At 44.3% G+C, this 22,638-nt stretch overlaps 1 protein-coding gene across 2 annotated transcripts in view; it reads left to right on the top strand.

Moving 5' to 3' along the window:
- The window catches only part of GALNS (galactosamine (N-acetyl)-6-sulfatase), a 47,831-nt gene extending 27,145 nt beyond the window's left edge, over window positions 1–20,686 (top strand). Inside the window, exons 12-14 of one of the 2 annotated variants that reach the window (XM_061360037.1) lie at window positions 3,240–3,361; window positions 14,262–14,379; window positions 17,971–20,686. In XM_061360037.1, the coding sequence (XP_061216021.1) occupies window positions 3,240–3,361; window positions 14,262–14,379; window positions 17,971–18,057 (327 nt within the window). In that variant the 3' untranslated portion in view covers window positions 18,058–20,686. Of the gene's footprint in view, window positions 1–3,239; window positions 3,362–3,929; window positions 5,060–14,261; window positions 14,380–17,970 lie in introns of those variants that run through there. The other variant, XM_061360036.1, reaches the window with a different exon arrangement.
- Window positions 20,687–22,638: the final 1,952 nt, after the last annotated feature.

Raw genomic sequence — 22,638 nt, 5'->3', positions numbered from 1 at the left:
CTGATGCTCCATTACGGCCTCCCTTAGAAGGCACACAGTTGCTCTAGATAGGATCTTCTGGTTTGGCTTTCATGCTTTTACAATTGAGGAGAAAAGTGCCAAGAATTTGCTTAAACACAGGGAATGACCTTTCTACTTTGTTTGATCAGTGTTACATGTAAAGATGCAAATTACATTGGATTGTGTGCAGAGTAAAATATAAGGAACGTGCTTTAACTGGCTATTGATCCCCTGCATATTGTTATTAACAGTCTGACAAATAAATAGCTTAAAGGTTATTAACAGCAGATGAAGTAGTAGTTGGTTTGGAGGTTGTTAACCTGATGGGGAGGGCAGGCACAGAAATCTCTTTGCTCTCCTCTGACAACATAGCTTCATTTTTGGGTGAAGTTGCCATCTTGCCGGCAGTGCTGTAGAGCTGAAGCCAGTCCTTTGTCAACATAAATGTGGTGAGCTCCTCTGCAGCCCATGGAATGATGTGGCTTTTGCTCCAGCTGAGAACCTGGCACATTTGCATTTATTGTTAAAGCCTACAGTGTTCTTGGGGTCCATGGCACATGTCAGCTCAGGCTTTTACCAGCACAAACCTCAAAAAACAGTTCTGTTTAATGAAAAGCAAGAAATGATCCAAAATGGTGACATGATTTAATATTACCAACTAGAAGAGAGTCTCCTTCCTCACCAGACCTGGTTCCCTGCAGCCTAGGGGTACCATTGCTGGAGGGCGGCTCCTTATCTCCCATAGAAGGCACACAAGGAGTCTTGTGATGTCATTCTGCCCCAGCTCCCAGTACCACACGTGACCAAATTTGCACTCTTTCCAAGCAACCAGAGGCATCATCCAGTTGCGTCAGAGTGTGGATTGTCTTGTCTTTAATTCTCAAATCTCAAGCAGATTTATTTCATACTGGTTTTCCTCCAGAAAAGGAAAACAATCCAGACTTGGGGGTCCCAGACAGTTTGCTGGGATAGCTGATTTTTCTCTTTCCATCCTGAGAACTGAAAATGCTTTGATTTACAAAACAGAATGAAATAGAGTTGTAATTTATAAGTTAAATATCCTTTTCTATGAAAGGGACAGAAGAGCAGACAGCTCTAGCTGTATCTGTATTGTATTACTTAGATGCAGAACAATGCCTTGATCAGGGCTGTGAGGATGTAATTTTACCTCTTTATTTTTTGCTCATTTGTTGAGGATCAGGTAGAAAATATCTTCAGCTCTCTCTGGAGGTTGAATATTGGTAGTCACAGAGTACATAAAAATAATAATAGTAGATTTTATTTGTGGAGATAAAGTTGAAAGTAGAAATTTAGAGGGTTCTTTCTGCCACATTTTAAGAGGGTTATTTATCAGTTCTGTAAAATTACATGATTTTATTTTTTCTACTTATTTTTCCCCCAGTACCTTTGAAGAGGGCATTGGGTGCTTACGTTAGAAAGACAGATAGCTTTTGGCTAGTGGCATCAGGCAAGTTGTTGCACTTACCTTCCTGGGATTCTCTGGGCTGTGTTCAGGAGCCTCAGCTACAGGGATTTCATAGGAAACAAAAGATAAAATGTACATAGAGCAATGTACAAACAAATACCCAAGAGACTAAAATCTTCTTTCAAACTAAAGCATTTGCAGCCAAAGAGCATTGTACCAATTAGCAGGCTCTTAATTAAATTGCTTGTTTGATTTGCATCCAAATTATAATCTGAATGTTGTGTAGGCTTTGATACCTTTTCATTAACTGTTCCTTTTGAGGGGAAAAAAATAATCTATTTTCCACTGTGTGTTTCAAAGGCCTGTGGTGTCACAAGGTGGAAAGGTCAATCATTTTTGTATCCATTTAAAGTCCATTATTGGTGGGCCACTACAACCTATCAAGCAACTCTCTTATTTTTCCAGTCAGTGATTCAGGAATCTATAGCTCTGTGCAGATAAATGGGATTTCATGGGCTTCTAAACTTCTTGCTTTATTGAAAAGCAGAATATTAACTGCTCCACTGACCAGCTGTCCATTAAAAACACAGGATATTTTTAGAAAATTGTTTGCCAATCAAATCCCACCAACATCTGTAGAGAGCCTTTTCAGTTTGTTTGGTTTATAAGCAAATCCTACAGTTGCTTTCCCACCTCCATTGAAACATTCCCATTTACCTTCTCTCCATGTCTCTGTCCGTGTCTCAGGGCATTTTGAGGTATTGTAAGGAGCGCAGCGTGTTAGCTGGAAATGTAAAACTGAGCTTTAACAAGTCCATTTGGTGCAAGTTCTTTCTGGTCTGTGGGGCCCCCTGCTTTATTTGCTGTTCAGTCAAATTAGTGCTTTGCATTTTTTGCTATTCCCAGGGTTTAAATAGGTTCTGTTAGCCCTCGGGATTGCAGGCCAGCTGTAGGGATTAGGGAGCTCCACACCTGGCTAATAACTGGCCAGGCTTTGGGAGATGCAGCCTGGCAAGGGCAGAGCAGAGAACTCACTGCTCTGGACTTGCTGGAAATCCCATCTTCAGACCCCATAGACTTGAATGTTAGTGACAGGAACATCTCCAGACGTAGTACAGTTTTTTCAGCCCCACTGTCATTCCCAGGTGAGTGCCTCTATACTAGCTCGGGTCTTGGATTCGGCTGGGATGGAGTTAGTTGTTGGCTTAAACCATATTAGTTTGCTATAAATCAGATCAACAAATGCACCCACCTCTTTAAAATTTATTAGATCTGCATCCTTATTCAGTGCAACAGATCTGTCAGGAATGGTGTCAGGTGCTGGCAAGCTGAGCTGTCAGGGAGGCCAGCAGGTCCCCTTGCCTCTCAGGGTGATGCTTCTCTGTTTGGCTGGATGCTTCCCCTGGGACTGCTGCTTTCTCTTCAGAACTGCTGAGTGATCCAGCCCTCCCTGTGTATTTTGAAGCCATAGAAACCAAAGAGAGAAGATTCTTTCCATGTACAGAATTTTTATGATTAAATGGTTTCACCTCTTTGTGTCTTGCCTTTTCATTTTAACAAGTATTTCATAGAGATTACTTTTCTGTAAGACAAGCATGTAAGGCCTGCTTCAGCTTCTCTGTCAGTGCAATGCCAACCTTCTTTTACCCCATCAGATCAAAATCCATTTTGCAGACTGGAGTGGATTCTTGGTTTAAAATAATTCTGGGTTTTGTGGGTATACTGGAACAAGGTGCTGAAGAAAGTGGCATCAGCTGTAATTTTGCTCCCTCGTTTGTTTCACCCTTGATGACCTCTCTCCTCTTCACTGCAGGGTGTTGATTTCTGTCCTGGACAGAATGTCTCTGGAGTGATAACACATACACAGGAGGAGCACACTACCCTGCCACTGCTTTTCCACCTGGGAAGGGACCCTGGCGAGAAGTATCCATTAAGGTGAGACAGTTAACAAAGATGTTAAAACTCAGCACTATCAGCATTTGCTTTATATAATTCATTTGCCTTGGTAGCTGTTTCTTGTAATCTGCTTGAAAACCGTCCCACAAAGCCATTACAGGAAAAAGAAAGGAACAAACACTGGTTTTCAAGTGGTTAGGTTTGATTGGTGTGCACGTGTCCAGGGCTTGACTCGTAGAGCTGATCATTCTTGTTCTGTGTCCTGCAACCCCTGACAAGGCAAAATGCATATTTTTGGACAGGGCAGCTGTGGAATAAAGCAGTGGTGCTGGTGAGTGTGTGCATTGGAGCTCTGATTCTCTGTGGTTTGGAACTAGGGAAGAAACGACTAGTGATCTTTATGTACTCTGCAGTGGTTTTTCTCTCTGCATTAGAATCTGTGGAAGGCAGACGTGGTAACCTTCTGATCTCCTATCCCCTGCTAAAGGAGCTTATCTAGAGGGTCTGTACCAAGAGGACATTCTGTTCAGTCCTGTTCCATCCTTGGACTTTCCTGGGGCTTGAATATATTTTCCCATATGGTTACTATTGTAATATTTATCTCCAGCACACACCTGAGAGATTTCTGTAAGGCTTTATGTAGCCATAAGCCAGCACAGCCCACATATAAGCCTGCCACCTCCAAGAAAGCTCCCAAGGTGTCCCCACTCCTCTCCTTCCTTCTACTGAGTTTTACCCTGTGGGAAAACCTGCAGACAGGGGCATGCAGCCTCATCCCTCACCAATGTCTTGAACTTGGAGAATGTGGAAATAAATAAAAGGAAAACTAGTGCTACTGTGACTGCCTGCACAGAAATGGTTTTGTGCAGCAGCTTCACAAGAGAGATGATTTTCGAGCTAACAGGACTTCAGTTACTCAACTGTTTTAAATAATTGAGTGGATACACTCATTGCACTCCTTTGAAAAGAACTGAGCCTGTGCTGTCCACTAAGTGTTTTCACTAGAGAGAGGAGGGGAGGAAAAGTGTTTCCCCTTCTCTCTTGCTTAACAGACAGCACTCTAGAGGTGCATTACTCAGTGTATAAAGCTCTTCAGAAGCCCCACCGTGTTAGCTCTCGCTTTCTGTTGAGTTTCATCACTAATGAATAAAGCAAATCTGCAGCTCTTGCATTTTAAACTCAACTCAGTAAAACTACGCTACTGGGTTGGGATTCCAGATGAGGCTGTCCCCTGTTTAGTTTACCAACTATTTTATTTTTAGGAGGCTGAGTTAATAGAAATGGCCTCTTTTTCCCATAACCAAACAAACGGTTAGTATTAAGTGAACTGTGTTTGTGTTTCCTCTGAATTTGAGAGAGAGGAGCTCTTCCCTAAGAGGTCTGTAGGACATCTGCTTCCCTGCTATTTAGATGTTCCTTACCACCACCATGGACTGAGCATTGAAATAAATTCCAGTGTTACATCTGCAATCATTTCTCATACGGTTCCATTGATTTTTGGACATTCACAAGCTGTTACTTTGATTGAATTTTATGGCAAGATTATGGCACAATTATGGAAAGCTGGGATGTTGTTTAATATGCAGACCTTAATAGAAAAGCCTCTTCTTAGTAAATGAATCTTCCTTTCTGCAGCACATTCTGTTGCTATTGTCTCCTTTTTGGTCACAGTGGAAAACTCATGGGAAGTGGGTCTCCTATATCGAATGTGGTAATTAAATTATCCTCATTTGTGGAGCTGTTACTGTTGTGTATTTTTATTTAGCTTAATTATCCCCCTTGGCAGACAGCCTGTTGGGAGTCCCGACACTAATGTGGCTCAGAAGGGAATCCAGCATTCTCCTCCAAGCGTGCATCTGTCTGTCCATACATGCTGGGTGTGTGTTCACAGTCCGTGTTGGCCACACTCCCCTCTTCACCCTCCTGCAGCCTGGAGGAACAGGGTGTATTGTAGCTCTTTCACCAGCTTGGCTCCTCTGATGCATTGTTATGTTGCTAAAGCATTTAGAAAAGAATGTGTTGTACCCCTGATTTATTGGTACCTTTCCCTCTTATGTAATTTACTTTGTTAAATCTATACTGGATTTTGTTGGTATTGGCTGCTGCTGTGAAGGAACACTATTGCACATCAACGCTCTGTCATCTCTGCCTGCTTTTGCTCATTTTTTATTTCATTTATTCCTTATTTTAGTGCAACTTTTTCTTCTCCCTAAAATTATTTAAATAACCTGTCATCTCTCTTGATTTCAATTCTCTTGGATTGGGGTCACATACAAAACCACCAGTAAGAGGTTTCATTGTGATGCACAAAGGCCAGGCATTACACACACCTCCAGAGGGATGTAATGTTTATATATTTGAGCTCTTTCTAGTATCCCAAGGGATCTCGGAGCCAGAGCATCCTAGAAATCAGTCTGCTCAGTCACCTGAGCAGCATCTGACTTGCAGGGTGCTTAAACTCAGGCAGTCTCATCTGAGATGCCATTGGGTCATGACTTTGCACACAAGTACAAGACTTCTTGAGGCTTTGATTTCAGTTCAAGTCATCACATGGGGATTAGCATTTCCAGTCTTCACTGGGGAACTGGCTGCTAAAGGGATCACTCAAGATGCAAGTCCTTCAAGACACAGAGACAGCACGTAAAGTTTTCACTTCCCTGGGTGTCACAGTGAAGCAGGGCAAGTCCTTCCTCTTCCTGACACAGTTCACTGGATTTCCTGGAGCCTGCCTGGAAACTGTATCAGCAAAAGCTTATCTCCCATAGGAGTACTTTTCATGCAGTGGAAAAACTGGTCAGACAATTACAGGCAGGTCCTGTCATCATGTTGAGGGCATGTCTGTCAGTTCTGAGCCATATGGCACCCTGCACTTCTGTTCCCCTTCATGTAAGGCTGTGCATGCATCCCTATGCATGTCTGACTCCAGGAACAGACCCTCCCAACAGGGTTGTGACTGTTTCTTACAGCCATTGCCCCTCTGGTTTTGGCTAGATGCTTTGGGCACCCCAGCTTCTGCCAAGGGATATGGTTGTGTTTACCTCTCCACCTTAAAAAAAGATGATTGCTGGTGTTTCTCAGTCTGGACTGGAACTTCACCCAGGCAATCCCAACAGCCCCACAGACTTTGCATTTTGTTAGCTGGGATTCACAGCAGTACCAAATGCATGTTATGAGTCCTCACGCTGCCTGAGCTTGCCCAGGTGATGGCATATTTCATAAAATCATAGAACTGTATTTACATCATCACATCAACAGACTGAATGGAGCAAGATCCCTGTTCTGTAGTTGGCCTTCAGGATGCTCATGCTCATCACTAGCATCAGATTTAGTCACTTCCAAGTTCTTATCCCCCTTTCTCCAGGCAAGAGGGGGACTATTCTGAAAACTGCAAGATTCTGGGGTGCTACTGTTGAGAGAAGCTTGACACCATAGGATGAGCTCAACATTTATATGGCTGCAGGATGAGGTAGGCATGAACATGCCTGCAGGTACTGATGAGACAACATTGGCATCTGGATCGGTGCTTTTAGTAACACCTGCAATACCAGGGCATTTATGGGCAATATACTTTAAAGAAGTGTGGTTACTCCTTCCTTTTGGTTGCAAAATAATGGCAATGTAACTGCACTTATTTAAGTAAGACTTACCTTATAATGTGGTCCTTGTGTAGTGAGAAGTGAACTGTTTGTGTCTTTTTGTCATGCAGAGATTGACTGGATCTGTGTAGGCTGTGGGATAGAAGATACCTTTTTCTTTATAGCTCTCAACTTTAAAGTATAAATAAGATTGTGTGTGAGGCAGCACACAAAGGAGAAGCACTTCCCTAAGTCTAAGCAGTATTTTGTTTCTGCCTTAGGTGCAATTATGAGGGGGTTTGTGCTTTGTATACTGAGTTCACTAAATTTTGAGTGTCAAAATACCTGTGTTTTACTTAGGGCAACAGATTTTACTTTTATGGAAAGAAAATGGAAGCGATAAGGCTTGGTTGGTGAACATAATGATTTTAGAACACATTAATTAACGAGAGAGCTCACAAGTGCCTATTTTGAGCAGATGGAAAATCCAGGAAATCATCAGAGAGGTAATTGCACTAGTTATGGAGCCAGAAAAGAAGGGAAGAATCTCCTGAAGGGAAGCTAAAGGGGAAGGGATCTGATAGAAAAATTGCTAGTCTCACCTAACAGATAAGGGCAGAAAATTCACTGTGGGCAAAGGAGAAAAGGTGCAAAATTGGGAAAAAACTGTGTACGACAAAGAGCAAAAATCTTGCCCAGCAGATGCTGACTCCTCATCTTCTTAAAAAGAAGGAAATGGTACCAGCTGCATTGCTGGGGTGAATTAGCTGCTGCCTCAGGAAAGGTAGCATTGAGGAACACTGAAACTGTGGAGAGCTATGGATCAGGACCCTCAGCTCTCTCTGCATTGTGGCATGTCTTCTGATCAACCTGTAACTTGTGCTTATTGTGGCTGACTGGCAGCCTGCAGGTATTTTGATGAGTAGCTGTCTAGACTAGAGTGATGCTATATAAAAAGGAAGTAAAAAGCCAAATGAATCAGTTCAGAAATGTAAAATGCAGTTGGTAGTGGACATAATCTTCCTCAGAGATGGTGCAGGCAGTGCTTACAGCCTCAAGAAAGTAGCCTGAAGAACATACTGCTTGAATTATGACTCAGAAATACCGTGGAAGCAACTAGCAGGAGGATCAGATGGATAGCTGTTTTCTGTCTCCTGTTCACACAAAGACTGAGGCTTTACATCCTCACTCTGCCTTTATCCCCTCTGTTCCCCTCAATGCTGTGGTGGCTCGCAATAAAATCCAGCAGAAAGGCAGGATTCCTGAAGCTGAGGAGTTACACCTTCTGTGACAATACTGAGTAGATGATCAGCATGATCACATCTCCTTGCTGCAAGGAAGGCTGTGGGCACCATTAGAGAATCTACCCAGGTGAGAGGCATCATCAGTACTCCCACTCTGTGGCTCCCATGCCCCACACATCTTCAGGGGTATCTCCATGGCTGCTGGACTGGAGAGGTAAATGAAGGTATGGGCCACCCTTCAGTTTGCTCCTTGATTCCTTCTTTGTTTTACTTTGGTCCTGAGTCTCTCTGGCAATTGCAAGTTTCAGCAGCAGAGCCTCAACCTGTTGCCTGCCTCGTGTACTGTGCAGCTTTAAATTGCAGATGAACTTGATAATGGAAGAGAGGAACTGAGGAAGACTGAATAATACAAGATTAAGTCTTGGATACTACAGTGCTGAGCAGCCTCGAAGCACTGATAGATAAAATCAAGCTACCCAAATCTGGGTGTATTTCACAATTAAAAATAATGGGTTTAATTAAGATAATTCCAGTGGAAAAGGAAGTTAAATATACAAATCATTACCCCAAGTTTTCTGCTCTTCCCACAACTTCGTGTGCATTTGCTAGAACATGCTATAAATCCGGAAGCTGCTGCTGAGAGCCTGCTGTCAGGTTTCTGTGATGTGCAGTATATAATACCTATTTTATAACGTTCCTCTTGATAATAACATGGTCCTGTTGCTCCCAGGATACACATACTGCACTGTGCCCAAACATGAATCACCAGGACAAAGTATAAAACACCAAGATCTACATATAAAACAATGCTGAAAAGTCTCTTTAATTTTCTCCGATTCTGATCTATTTGAGAACATATTTATGATGGTGGAGAACTGCCCTCTCCCTCTCCTTACAGCTCAGGGTGCCAGCAGACCTGAAGGTGAAAGACTTGAGGACTGCATGATTAAACCAGAGCTCTTAACACCAAAATCAGCGTGTGAGACAAACCCTCCTCGTTCCAAACCTGCATTTCAGTGTAGGGCACGGTGGGGTTAACAGCAGAGCAGGTTTCACTGGAGTTGTTTGGTGAGGGAGGAGATGGGAGCAGATTGCCAAGGCACAATTACACTAAATGAAGGAAGCACAGGCCACACCTGTGCCTGGGACCCTGCTCTCACAATCCAGCCCTGATTGGATCTCCAGAGACTTCCCAGAGGTAAAGTGTCAATTAGTGTAATGACCCTGGACTTTGTCCACTCTCTTCCCTCATTCTGAGCATGGAATAATTTCATGTACACTGGGGGATCTCTTTTAGCAAACTCCTCACAACACCACCTGCTCACCCTCTCATTCTTCCAGTGCTATTCCCAGCTCTCCTTCTGCAGGATTGTTGAGCTAGAATATAAAATGCAGCATGCTCCGGAGGCAGCAAGGTCTGGATCTTCCTGCAGACAATGCCCAAACACCTGTATAGATAATACCGTCTTCTTTTGGAACAGAGAATGTGGCAAACCCTGCACTTGCAGCCCAATCCTGCATATACACATTCAGGGAAATGATAGGACTCCATGTAAGAGTGAGAGAGGTCCCCAGCTCTGTTAACAACTCAGACTGATTACCATGAAGTAATTATGCCCATTTTATAGACAAATTAAAGGCACTTTTCTCTTTTAGATTTTTGTCTCAAAATGCATTTCCTGCTTAGGAGCAGACACAGTTTTAATCCCCCTGTACAATTTCAGTAAATACTTTACAAATAAGTTTGATTGGATATAAGGAAGAAATTCTTTCCTGTTAGGGTGATGAGGCCCTGGAATGGGGTACCCAGGGAGGTTGTGAATGCGCCATCCCTGGCAGTGTTCAAGGCCAGGTTGGACAGAGCCTTTTGTGACATGGTTTAGTGTGAGGTGTCCCTGCCCGTGGCAGGGAGGTTGAAATTAGATGATCTTAAGGTCCTTTCCAACCCTAACTATTCTGTGATTCTATGATTCTAAATCGCTGCATGGATATTGGATGTTAGTGCATGTTGTGGAGCTAAATAGGTCTGTCTGAGCAAAACCTGAGCTCATCAGAGCACTGAATGGAGATCTGGATGGGGCCAAGATGGGAAGACCAACCCCTGTCCCAGGCATGGCTTTGTCTCAGTGGGTGACTCCAGTTTCTGTGAATACCAGCTCCAAGGCTGGTACCATCATACGGGGACACACAGTCCCCTGCTATGCATGGAGCCCTGATACAGATCTGTATGAGGAAGATAGCTCATGTGTTCCATTGAGGCATCTGAAGGCAATCTGTGATGATCTTACAGTATTGAATGACACCTTATAGCACTCAGGGTCCATAACTGTCATGTACTTCAACACAACGAATACGGCTGCAATCGGATGTGTTTTAAGCTAGCGTCGACAGGTTTAGCCAGCTTAAGAGCATCTTAAGCCCTGCTGAGACAAGGTTTATAGGTTAGCAGTCTGACTTGGAGCATAATCTATACATGTTCTCTAGCTTTAGCCAGCTTTGTACTTATGTGGGAAGTGTGAGACCTTTACATGAGCCAAGCCATTTCTATCATGCTTTTGGGGAAGTCATTCAGCCTGTGCTAAACGCTGAAATAATCTAAAAGTGTAGAAACTGCACGGGTGAGCAGTTCAAAAACATCGGGAGCTGAGGTTAGGCCAAGATTTCCTGTCACTGCTGAGCTAGCTGAAAAAGCCTGGAGTGTCCTGAACATGGGAATTAAAGCAAGATGACGATTCAAATGACTCGAGCCTATTTTATTATACTGCAGCATTCATATGTCTTAGGTCACTAATGAGCAACAATGCTGTGGATAAATGCAGGAGTTTGGATTATAGCAAAAAGACTTTTTTTCATTGCAACAGGACTGGCATATTTGGAGCAAAAAGCAGCAGTCATGACAACATATTGTTTATCTGTCATCCAGAGCACAGCTGTGTTTTCCACTGGTCTGTCCAGATTACAGCTAATTTGGAATCCGATATATGAAAAGCCGTTCCAATGGATGAAATTGGGCTATCTCTTTAGCACTTAAATATTTGCAAAGATGCTGTGGAGCTTAATTAGTTAGCAGAAACATTTTATCTTATGGGTCCACTTCCAAAAGAAGATCTTAAATGCTGGAGAGATGACACAAGTATGTGACAGAAATAAACACATTGGATAGTTACAAGAGCAGCAGGAGGAGGCATTAAATTATTTGATATCTAGAGTATCAGTTAGACTCTAACAATTGGTTAAAATATGTATTAATTCATATTAATCCTTCATATGAGGATCTTAATAAAGTGTGATTAGCTTGGGTTTGGAAGAGCTTTCAAATCCTGGCAGAATAGCTATATTAGAACTCTAAAACACTGAAATACATGTGTCTCCCTAAACTGCATTGCATCTCCGTTTCCATCACCAGCTTTACAGGATTTCTGTTTCCCCTCTTTCATCCGGTCTTCAGCTTGTATGTCCAACATGCTGTGTGTATCCCTGGCACTTGCCTGTGGTTTTAGGCAGTGTGTTTGTCTGCAGCCTTTCCTCTCCTTTTGCAGGCTCTCCTGTGTTTGCTGTCCTCTGCATGTCAACACAGGTTAGCTTTAAACCCTTCCTGCCTCTTGTAGAAACCTGTTTCCTTTCTTTTCTCTCAAGCAGGCTGGCAATGCTGTGCTTTGAAACGCAACCATAGGGCTTCCAGATAAAATCTCACCAAGCTGAAAGGCCACTGTGCTACCGGATGCAACCCTGGCTGAGCCAAGGGATTGCTGCCTTGAGTGTCCTCATCAGGGAGGGAGTCAGAGATGGTTTTTGACAGCTCCATTTGCTTGTCTGCTGTTTTCAGTGGTCTTTGGGGCAGTGCAGGAGTAACCAGTCAGTACCGTGAGAGCTAAGGTGGGAGAGGAGCAAGGAAATTCAGGAGCCTCACGAGAACAGCCTGAATTTCAGGGTGGTCCATACAGATGACACAGCCGGTCCCTGCGATAGTCTCTCCACCAGGATACAGCTAGCTGGGTGTGAGAGCAACAGATTAGTTTGCTCAAGCTTGTCATTTCAAATTCCCTTCCTGTTCTCTATCAGCAAAGCTCAGGCCCATCCCCACAATCAGCTTCTCTCTGGATGGCTGCCGAGATGTGATATTTATAGGGTTTACTGGAAACTGTTGGCACATTACTGGGCTTCAAAATGTGATTGTTTTTCAAAGAAGGAAATTAGCTGGAGTGTGGGGCTGGTGGCCAGCTTGGACTGTAAGCAAAGGGAGCCCGAGGTCAGGACCAAGCTGCATTGTTTCTTTTATCTTCAGAAGCAATTTGCCGCTCTCTGTTTTTTTGAGTGACCCTTAACGTGATGGACAAAATGAGATCATTGGGTAGTAATCCTCCATTTTAGAGATACTCAAAGTATTAGTAAAGTACACCCTGGACCACTTAAACAAGTACCTATTAGAGTAATTGGATGGATAAAGGTCTCATAATTTATAACCCTGTATGAAGGCTTGGAGCATGACAGATGGGTCCCAGCTTGTAATAATAAAGCTGTAATGGAAGAATGTAGATGGGGCAGAACCCTGGGAGGTTGCGAAATGGAGGAGGTATTCTTGTCTTGGACAAGTCACTTCTATTCTTCTTCTCCATCTTCCTGTTTGCATAATACTAGTTCATCTCACTTGGTGATTGTGAAGTTTTACTAGCTGAGGGTTGTATTTTAAACCCTTAGCTTGAGAACACTTGAAAAACAAAGTATTGGCATTACCTTTGTTTCCCTACAATAAAAGCCTCTGTGTGATGCACATTAGGGAAAAGCACTTGAAAGAGTGGACAATGGATGCGCAGAAAGCCCCTGCAGGGTTGTTTGTGCGCTAATGTGTTTGGTAAGGTTTGTTCTGTGTTCTAGGAAGTCTTCCATGACAGTCATTTAAGGCACAGCTGAAGGACAAGTTTAACCATGCCAAGTGCAAGGTCCTACACCTGGGTCGGAGCAATCCCAGGCACAGCTACAGGTTGGGCAGAGAAGAGATTCAGAGCAGCCCTGCGGAGAAGGACTTGGGGGTGCTGGTCAATGAGAAAATGAACATGAGCCAGCTTCAGTGTACGGTCACAGCCCAGAAAGCCAACCATATCTTGGGCTGCATCAAAGGAGGTGATCCTGCCCCTCTACTCTGCTCTCGTGAGACCTCACCCGGAGTATTGTGTGCAGTTCTGGTGTCCTCAACATCAAAAGGACATGGAACTAACTGTTGGAACAAGTCCAGAGGAGGCCACGAGGATGTTCAGGGGACTGGAGCACCTCCTGTGTGAAGATAGGCTGAGAAAGTTGGGGCTGTTCAGCCTGGAGAAGAGAAGGCTGCGTGGAGACCTCATAGCAGCCTTCCAGTGTCTGAAGTGGGCCTGTAGGGATGCTGGGGATGGACTCTTCATTAGGGACTGTAGTGATGGACAAGGGGTAATGGGTTAAAACTTAAACAGGGGAAGTTTAGATTGGATATAAGGAAGAAGTTTTTTACTGTAAGGGTGGTGAGGCACTGGAATGGGTTGCCCAGGGAGGTTGTGAATGCTCCATCCCAGGCAGTGTTCAAGGCCAGGTTGAACAGAACCTTGGATGACATGGTTTATTGTGGGGTGTCCCTGCCCATGGCAGGGGGGTTGAAACTGGATGATCTTAAGGTCCTTTTCAACCCTAACTATTCTATGATTCCATGGCAAGCACCTTTCTTTGTACATACCACATTTGCCAACAAGATCTCCCGTGGGACTCAACATTAGCTTGCAACGTATTTGTCCACCTAGGAAGCAACACATTTGGGCCCAGCAGTTTTGAGAGCTGAAGCTCCATGTGGAGGTGACCCAGCAGGAGCCATGTGCTTCCCTGAGAAGGACAAGCCATGTGCCATCCTTGCTGCGCTGAGCAGAGCATCCCAGACCAAAGCCTCCAGGCCTGGCTAGGCTGGACTCTCTCAGCCCAGATGTTTCAATTCCCCTATGGACCTGTGGGCAGTTAGTGTCAGCTGTATGTTTATATACTCTTCCTTCTCACTACAGCCCAGGAAAAGTGTCCTGACCCAGCTCCACGATGTGGACATTGTAATGATGCCGTGTATGAAGCCCAAGTAATAACATCTGTGTTTTCTTCACATTCTAGTTTTGCCAGCAATGAATACCAAAGGGCGATGGAGCAAATATCTGTCATTGTCCAGCAGCACAAAGTGACCATGGTGCCAGGGGAGCCACAGCTTAACGTGTGTGACAAGGCTGTCATGGTGAGCATTCAAGCATAAATATGTTTGAGAATCCTTGGCTTAAAATAGATTTTGTAAAGGCTTTATGAGACATCACCTAAAGCCAGGGAAGGATGGAGGAGAGATGCACACATTTGAAGGGCTGCCTTGACTGTTCCATGAAGGAGAGGTCTATTTGTTACCTGTGCAGCTCAGTGGCACAGGAAGGCTCATTCAAAGAGAGTGAGGTTAGGTCTGAGAAGTCTATCAACATGCTGTGATAAACTCTCTGGCTTCCTCCCCTAGAGATATCTACGGTAGTATCTACAGCTGTAGCTCCTTCTCCTTTCTAATCCCCTTCTGCAAATCAAAAAATCTGCTGTGTTTTGAGTGGTGGGACTGGGACAGTGGCTCTTTTCCAGTCTTGTGTGTGAGTACCTTTGGTCTTACTCGGGCTCCTCCAATTCTACCTGTGCCTGACTTTTCCAAAGTGTTTCTGGCTTGAAAGATGACAGGCATTTTCAATTCTGTTTCTGTTTCAAATTGCATGATGGAAAGTTACAGTTTGGCTTTAGTGTCAAGTGCTGCTTGGTTTGCTGAGAACCTGGGAAAGAAACTGGAGAGTTTGTAGGAGGTCAAGTTGTCAGATGACAAGAGTCTGTGTAGTCTAAGGGGATGTGCTTGTAGACTGACACAAAATAGTAACAGGCATATCTTTCTGTTGCTGAAATAACCTACTGAAGAAAACAGTTGGTACCTGCTGCTGTGGTCTGTCTCCAAGCAGCCAGAACACTGAAAATGTGAAGCTGTGTCTCTGCAGTCAGAAGGCAACAGTCTTTTCTAGCTTTATCACATCTTTTTATTTTTGGATGTTAAGTAGGAAAAAGATTTGAAGGACCATTGTTTCTGTGCTGTTTTCTTTCATTATTCAACTTTTCCCTTCGTAAACACTGTTCTGTGCTCCTCTGGGACCTTCTGGGTTCAGGCACTCTCCCCAGTGCCTGGCTGCTGCCAGAGACCTTAACTGGAAAGGCATTTCTTCTGTGTTAACTCCAAAACTGGTTCATAAGTTGTAGGCTGTTCTGTGGCTACCCTGGTGCAGTGTGTTTAGATGCTGTGGAAACATCTGGTACCCATGTCTGTCAACAGTGTCTTTGGGTTGCATAATCGAAACCCCAGCCCTCTCTTAGGTTCTTTTTAGGGTAAATCTTCTCCCTGAGCATGCCAGGTTCTATCTCTGTCTTGTTGGGTAGAAGTTCTGCAGACCATGGGCTGGCACTTCTGCTTTCGCTGTGGCAATGTCCAGCCATGCCTGCCTAATCTATAAGCAGAGGCAGCTAATGACGGCTCCAGCGCCTGGCCAAGCTCAAAGCAGATCATTTGGCCCTCCCTGGTGGGCTGGAGGGTATTCTGATCCCAGGGGAAATCCCAGCAGGAAACATGATGAGGTTTCTATTCTATGTAGACTCTTAACAGACTAACCGTACACCTCTATCAGCGCTACATCAAGGTCTTTCTCCTCACCAGCTGCCCCTTCTTCCTCCTCCATCACAAAACTAAGATAAACAGGCACCAAATTATTGGCTTTTGAGACCAGGAATTAAGGTATCAAGAATCTTTTTGGAGTATTGATGGGGTTAATTGGGCCCTAAATCTGCCTTTGGAGGATGCTGAAAGACAAATATCACCTCCTAGTACCATGTCTGACAGAAAGTAGATTTAGATTAGATATTAGGAAAAAAATCTTTAATGTGAGGGTGCTGAGGTGCTGGCACAGGGTGCCCAGAGAAGCTGTGGCTGCCCCATCCCTGGCAGTGCTCAAGGCCAGGTTGGACACAGGGGCTTGGAGCAACCTGCTCCAGTGGAAGGGGTCCCTGCCTGTGGCGGGGGGTGGAACTGAATGAGCTTTAAAGTCCCTTCCAACACAAACCAGTCTGGAATTCTAGGATGTTCTAAATTGTCACTTATTTATTTGATATTTAATATCCTTTCTGGGACAGAGCAGAAAAATCGTCTTTATTTATACATAAGCAAAGCAGATGCATCGTTTTGTAGCTGCTGCAGTCTTGGGATTGATGTTGAGTGCAGCAGCATAAGCCCTCCTGAGCGAGTGAAGTGTTTGCTGGCCCATCTGTGGCACAGCCCACCAACAGTGTAGACAAAGCTCCCGCAGAGCCAGTTCTGCTGCCTTTTCCTCCTGTGGAAATGTAGGAGAAATTGCTCCATGCAGTGGAGCTGGCTTTGACTGTGTGTTTGACTTGCAGCACACATGGTGTCCTCAGGACTTACAGCACAGATCCAGAAAAGCCAGCTTGGGCTGCGAGACTGAAGCAGATACCAATTTGTTTGGTGTTTTGTTTTTCTCAAATGAACAAACATTTAACTTGTTTATTTGGATCTGTGTTGCTCCTACAGAGCTGTCAATCATCTGAGGTTTCCAGCGGCGGTTGTGCATTTCAAAATCGAGTCACAGATTTAGGAAACAGCACCCGTAGTTCTTAAACCGTCTGGAGCCCTTCGTGCAGTGAGGAGCCTTCCGCCAAAGCTCCCCGCTGTGGCCTGCTCCTTCTGCAGAGATAGCTGGTGTCTCACTGCCATCTGTTGTCAGCTGTGTGGAACAGAAGCCTGCTCCGTTAGGTTTTTCGTGGGGTTCAGCTTTTCTTTTTCCTCCACAGGAATTTAATTCCAAGAAAACATAAATGACTTGAAGGGTAAAAAATAAGTAAAATGAAAGGCAAGAGGTCAGAGCTGAACTGATCTTTGATAGGTGATAGCAGGAATCTCCCATGAATGGATAGACCTCGAGAGAGGGAGGGACAGAGAATGAATGCAAAAGATTTCTTGAGGCAGAATGGGAGTTGTAACCTGCCATGCATATTATTGCAGTTCTCAGTTTTAAATGGCAAAACCCTAATGAAATTGATAAAGTTCTTTTATCCAAATTCCTTCCTTTGTTAATCCATTTGGAATCTGAGGTTTGAAGTGGATTTTCTTGCTGATGTCATTCCTCTGTTGTACAAGAGAGAGGTATTACAAGAAACATGGAAATGAGGAAGACAAATGGTTTTGGTGTGCATGCACTGGAGTAGTTGTCTCATAAATGCCTCTGACTCCATCTGTTTATGAATTCATCCATCAGAATGCTCATTAAAATACTGGAATTCTTATCTCGCTCACACCCTTGGCCTTCTGTTGCTTTTTGCTTGTTTCCTCAAGAAAGTGCATGGATATCTTAGTGCTAAACATGATAATTCTTCTCTGGATCTCAGGAAAATTGGGGTTTTCACCAAAACCTCATGATCTGGTTGCTCCATGCTACTTACAGGATAGAGAGGAAGGTCACCAGAGCCACAGCACTCTGCATTTGTACAGGAGAGATACCACTGTATCCCAGAAGAGGGAATTATCTGCTGCAGAAGGATTTGTAGTCTTTCCTAAAGCTTTTTCTGAATAGTGTTTGGAGTTGGGAAGTTGATGAGCCCAGGGGCATCAGCTGCAAGAGGAGTTTTCATTTTTCAAGCAGGACATAAAAGCGTCTTTGTGAGGATGAGAGGGGGTTGGTTTAGGCTGTAGGGCTTAGCAGATACTTGGTATAAATGATCTCTCAGTATGTTTTTTGTTTGTTTTTAACAGAATTGGTCTCCTCCAGGCTGTGAGAAGCTAGGGAAGTGCCTGAAACCGCCCAAGTCTGATCCTAAGAAGTGCTTTTGGCCTCATTGATCTGCTCGGCAGCCCTCAAGAGCTACACAGAAAAGCTATAACTAGCTGGACATACAGTTTACAAAGCATGTCTTCTCATGTTGGCACTCCTGTTTACACAGGAAGGGTGTGATGTATGTATGATATCATCATTTGCCCTTCCAAAAGGGCCAGTGTTTATATTTCTAGTGCTCAGGGTTTAGCCTCTAGTCTTCTGTTGTAGTTGTTTCCGTAAATGGTAACTTTTAAGTGAGGACTGTTTCAACTCTAAAAGCTCTCTGTACAACCACAACTCTGCCATCACCTTGGAAATGCCATGGATGCACCTTTCCCGTCACTCCTTCCACCCAGCCTGCTCTCTCAAATCATCACTAATTCGGATCCTGAACAGCGACCATGTTCAGGAAACTTGGAGCTGCCAGAAAACCCTGCCCAAACTGCCCTTGTTTGGTTTGCCTATAACTTTTTGTTTTAACATTTATTTCCATTGTGAACTCTGGACACCAGCTTGTTTTTCCTTTCTTCCTAAACCTGCAAGTGCTGGGTTCACCTGTAGGGCCCAAACTGCTGCTGTGCATCACTGGGTGCAACCGAGTGTTCGCTCCTGTTCCTGAGTAAGGGGTTGGCTCCAGGGAGAACTCCCTGCCTTCCTTCATCTGTAATGGCTAACATCCCCTAGGTAGAGAAACCTGAAGATAGAGTTCACGTAAGCACTGCCTTATTGACAGGGTGCAGGATGTTCTTGGGGAGCTGGGGGTCAGTAGTTCATTTCAGGGGTTTTCCTCATTTCCAAAAAACTCCGGGTCCAAATATGGTTTAAGTCATGCTTCTAGTCTCATGATCTGGGCCCAGCCAACTGCAGGCTCAGAAATGCCCGTTTACATCAGACATTAACTCTTGACCCTGTTTCCAGTGTACGCTCTCTGAGGAATTCTCCTTGTGCAAACTTTCCACAGCCTGGGTGTAGCACTGCTTTAAACAGAGTTCATGGTAAATGCCGATCCTTTGCACCATTTCACATTGCAGATTTCCCATCTGCTTTTGAGCCTGTTTCACACTCTTGGCTATTGCTAATGAACGTGTCTCAAAACACAACTGAGCAAGGTTACTGTGGAGCTTCAGGGGAGTAGCTAGAAGCTGCTAGTATGCTAGTAGCTGAACATGCTGTTTGCACCACTGAATGCAAACAGGAATGCTCCACTTCCACCCCTCCAGTGTTTTAAACGGTACGTGTACCCTCTCTTTGCTGCTGTTATGCTGCCTTGGGAAAAATCCAGGGTGTAAACAGCAGCTTCCTTCCCAAGCAAAGCTTGAGGCTGGCTTGAGATCTCTGCTTCTGCTTCTTGAGAGCTCTGCTGTGCTTCTGCCTGCTACAGGCTTCTCAACTGCTTACTCTCACCCTCCCTGTAATCCCAAAGGCGCTCATTCTCTCTGTTCCCATGGTTTACGTTACCTGTAATCCTCTCCACAGTAATTCTAGGGTATATCTCACGAAGCTGGATAATCCTATAAGATTGCAATAAGAACAGCACTTGAGTCGGCTCTCACTGTTCCACCCATCAGAACTCACAGCCAACACTTCATCAGCTGGCAGAGCCTCTGAATCTCTGTGCATCTGAAAATGGCATTTGTTTATAGTCTAGATTTCTTAAGATGTTCCTAATTGTACTTCAAGTATATCGGGGCATTTCTAGTTAATCCGTAACATTTCTCCTTGTTTTGATGTAGTGTGAATAGCTCAAGTCTTGAGAGATTCTGATCAGCCATTTCTTCACTGGTGCTGTATGAGAAGGACAGGAAGGAGGACTTGCAGCAGTCATGTGTGTCTGTCAGCACAGGAGACCAGACAAAACTAGTAACTTTCCATTTGCTGGGTCTGGTCCACCTCTGCTTTAGTGCTTCTCTGACCCACAATTGTTCAGGACCCTGCAGTTGTCTAGTGTCAGCAGATAGAGATACCAACCAGAGGAGGGAGTCCATCACTGCAACTCCCTGAAAATCCCCAGCAGCCCTCACATAGGAACAGACCTGCTTCGAACTGCAACAGTGCTTTGTCTCTCTTCCTGCTGCTATGAAGAGATCCTACCATAGGACCACAGCTCATTGTCTGAGCTCTAGCCCAGACACGTTTCTTGGTTCTTTGCCTTTGCAGTAGGCACACTGTGAGCATACTGGATGCCTGCTACCCTGTGTCCCCTGCCTGCCTGGCTGTCACTTCGTTCTGTACTCCTTCAAGTCAGCAAGCTGTGAATATACTGCTTTTCCACAGTCTGTGTAACTTGCTCAGACAAGCCATCCTGTTCTCAGCACATGCGGTGTTTGTCTGGTTACCCAGCACACAAAGCCCTCATTCCTCACTGAAGTAATCCCTCAGTGCATAGATACTGGATGTAAACTTTGCACTAGAAAGCTGGCTGCTAGAAGGGAATTGACTTCTGTTGATGTCTTTTTATTATCTGCTTCATGTCCTTTTGTTATAAAAGATCAAAGCTTAATGTGAAGAACCTAATGATTTAACTAAGAACAGTAGTTTTACAGCTGGATGGCTAGGAAGAATTTGAAATCAATGCCTTTCCCAAAGATGTACAGATTTTGAAATTGTGAGGTGAAGAACTAATGAAGAAAAATAAACTAATTTATTAGAAACGCATTATCCGAGTTGTCAGTGCGCACCTGTGAAACAAGTGAACAACACCTTGCTTTGGGACAGTCTCACAGAGACGCCTTCCAAATCATGGGACTGACCTGGGTTAAAAATAGCTTGTTTTGTTTTTCCCTGTATTATTTTTAACACGGATCAATTTCCCAGCCCACACGGCTGCCCAGCACAGTCCCGAGGCAGGGGTGTACTGTAGCTGTGTGCACCAGCACAGCCGCAGGGGTGAGCAGCTCAAACCCACTGATACACCCTCAGCTCACAGCAGCCAGCGTGTGTAACCACATCTACCCTTACGAATTGTCATGATCTGAAGCTGAATTAACTCGGATCTGAAGTTGGGCCATGTAATAGCTGCCCAGTTTGGGGAATTGGCTGTACTGGCTTTGCAGGAGCTGCCTGAGGCTGTGTGTGAGCAGTCACAGAGGAGCAGGTCTGCTGGGGTCCACTGCCCCATCAGAGACCTGCAGCAGTGAAGACTGTTTGTTGGTGGCTTCATTTCTCAAGCTGCAAGACATAAGAGCTAAAGGAAAGATGATGTCTGCCTAAGACTGCTTCTATGTGACATTACTTTAAATACATCTGCTAAATGCTAAAAGCTTAATATCTGCTTGGGCCAAGAGTCCAAGGAATTTCTTTCTTCCCTTTAATTTCCAATTAGCTGAGTCTCTCAAGTCTCCCTGCTCTGCCCCTGAGGCTGTGTTATCATCCAGCCCTCCACACGGAGAAGCTTCTGAAATTGATGTAACTAATAATCATGGAAAAAGTCCTACTGCATTTACAGTCTATGGCTGCGAAACTGGAGCCTTGATTTAAAATCCTGCAGCGACAAATGGATTATTTCGGTGGCAAATTAGTCTCTGTGGACCAACAATTTGGGGATCTGAACACTGGAACTGGAAACCAGAAGATCAATTGCGAACACTTAAGAGCCAAGGTTAATGCCCTGCAAACCTGTATAGAGTGCAGCAATGAAAGATAACATGCCTCTGCATTTTAAATGGGAAGCTGAGGAGTGCGGTATTAAAAGTGAAAATGGGCAAGTTCAGAACAGAATGAGAGCAAGGAATATCCATGTACTTGCTAATAAAACCTTATGCGGTGTCTGGGGACTGAGTTTCCAGCGAGGGCTGAGGATGACAGTGGGCTTTTACTAAAGGAACTGAAACTAATACTGTTGAAAATGAAGCTGCTGGACTCAGGATGCTAGCCACCATGAGGAAGCTGGCAGTTCTCAGTACTTGCCAAGTCAAGCCTTTCCAAGTGCTGTGGACAGCTTCCAGAGCTCCTGGTTTAACATAAAGCAAAGCCCACGAGGTAAGGATCTAACGAAGGTTGGAGAATACTCATTTTCCAATTAGGACATCTCTGCTGTAACCACGTGAAATACTTTCAGAGCTGGAGAAGGACCTTTCAAAGGTGAGAACGGTTGGAATCGGGGTGCTGGGGGGAGGCAGTTCATTGTCTGCGGAGTTGCCAGCAGCCTCTTCAGCACAGCTAGACCAGAAATGGCTGCCCAGGGATCTAGCTGTTGTCCTCAGCACTGGGGAACTTCACAAACTCCTTGCTCTTTTACTCTCTTAAGAGTTAACTCTGCTTGTTCAGTGTCTGAAAAAATGGTTTTGCAGTTGGAGAGGCTTGTTTTTCCATTTCTCTTAACAGCTATAATACTTGGAAATGGACTTTTTCTTTTGTTTTCCAGTAGCATTTGATGTGAGTTTTTCGTTTGTTATCAGAAGGTGCTGGAGCAGTGCCTTTTGAATTAAACTGAGTTTTGAAGAACAGTTGTAAGGGAAGAGCTGAAATCCTGTTTTAGGTTCTTTTTTCCTTTGGAAAATGACTATTTTGAACACCGAAAAGAGTCTCCATTTGCCTGTTTCCTTTATATCCCCTTCCACCATTTGAAGTTTTGTTGTTGCTCAAAGTCTAGCTTGGATTATATAAAT

This window comes from Neopsephotus bourkii, unplaced genomic scaffold, assembly GCF_033783945.1.
Source record: "Neopsephotus bourkii isolate Nb327-2 ecotype Australia unplaced genomic scaffold, CSIRO-AGI_Nbou_v1 NB_1008, whole genome shotgun sequence".
Taxonomy (NCBI): Eukaryota; Metazoa; Chordata; class Aves; order Psittaciformes; family Psittacidae; genus Neopsephotus; species Neopsephotus bourkii.
The sequence above is the reverse complement of the archived record's forward strand: the minus strand, read 5'-3'. Positions and strand labels throughout refer to the sequence as shown.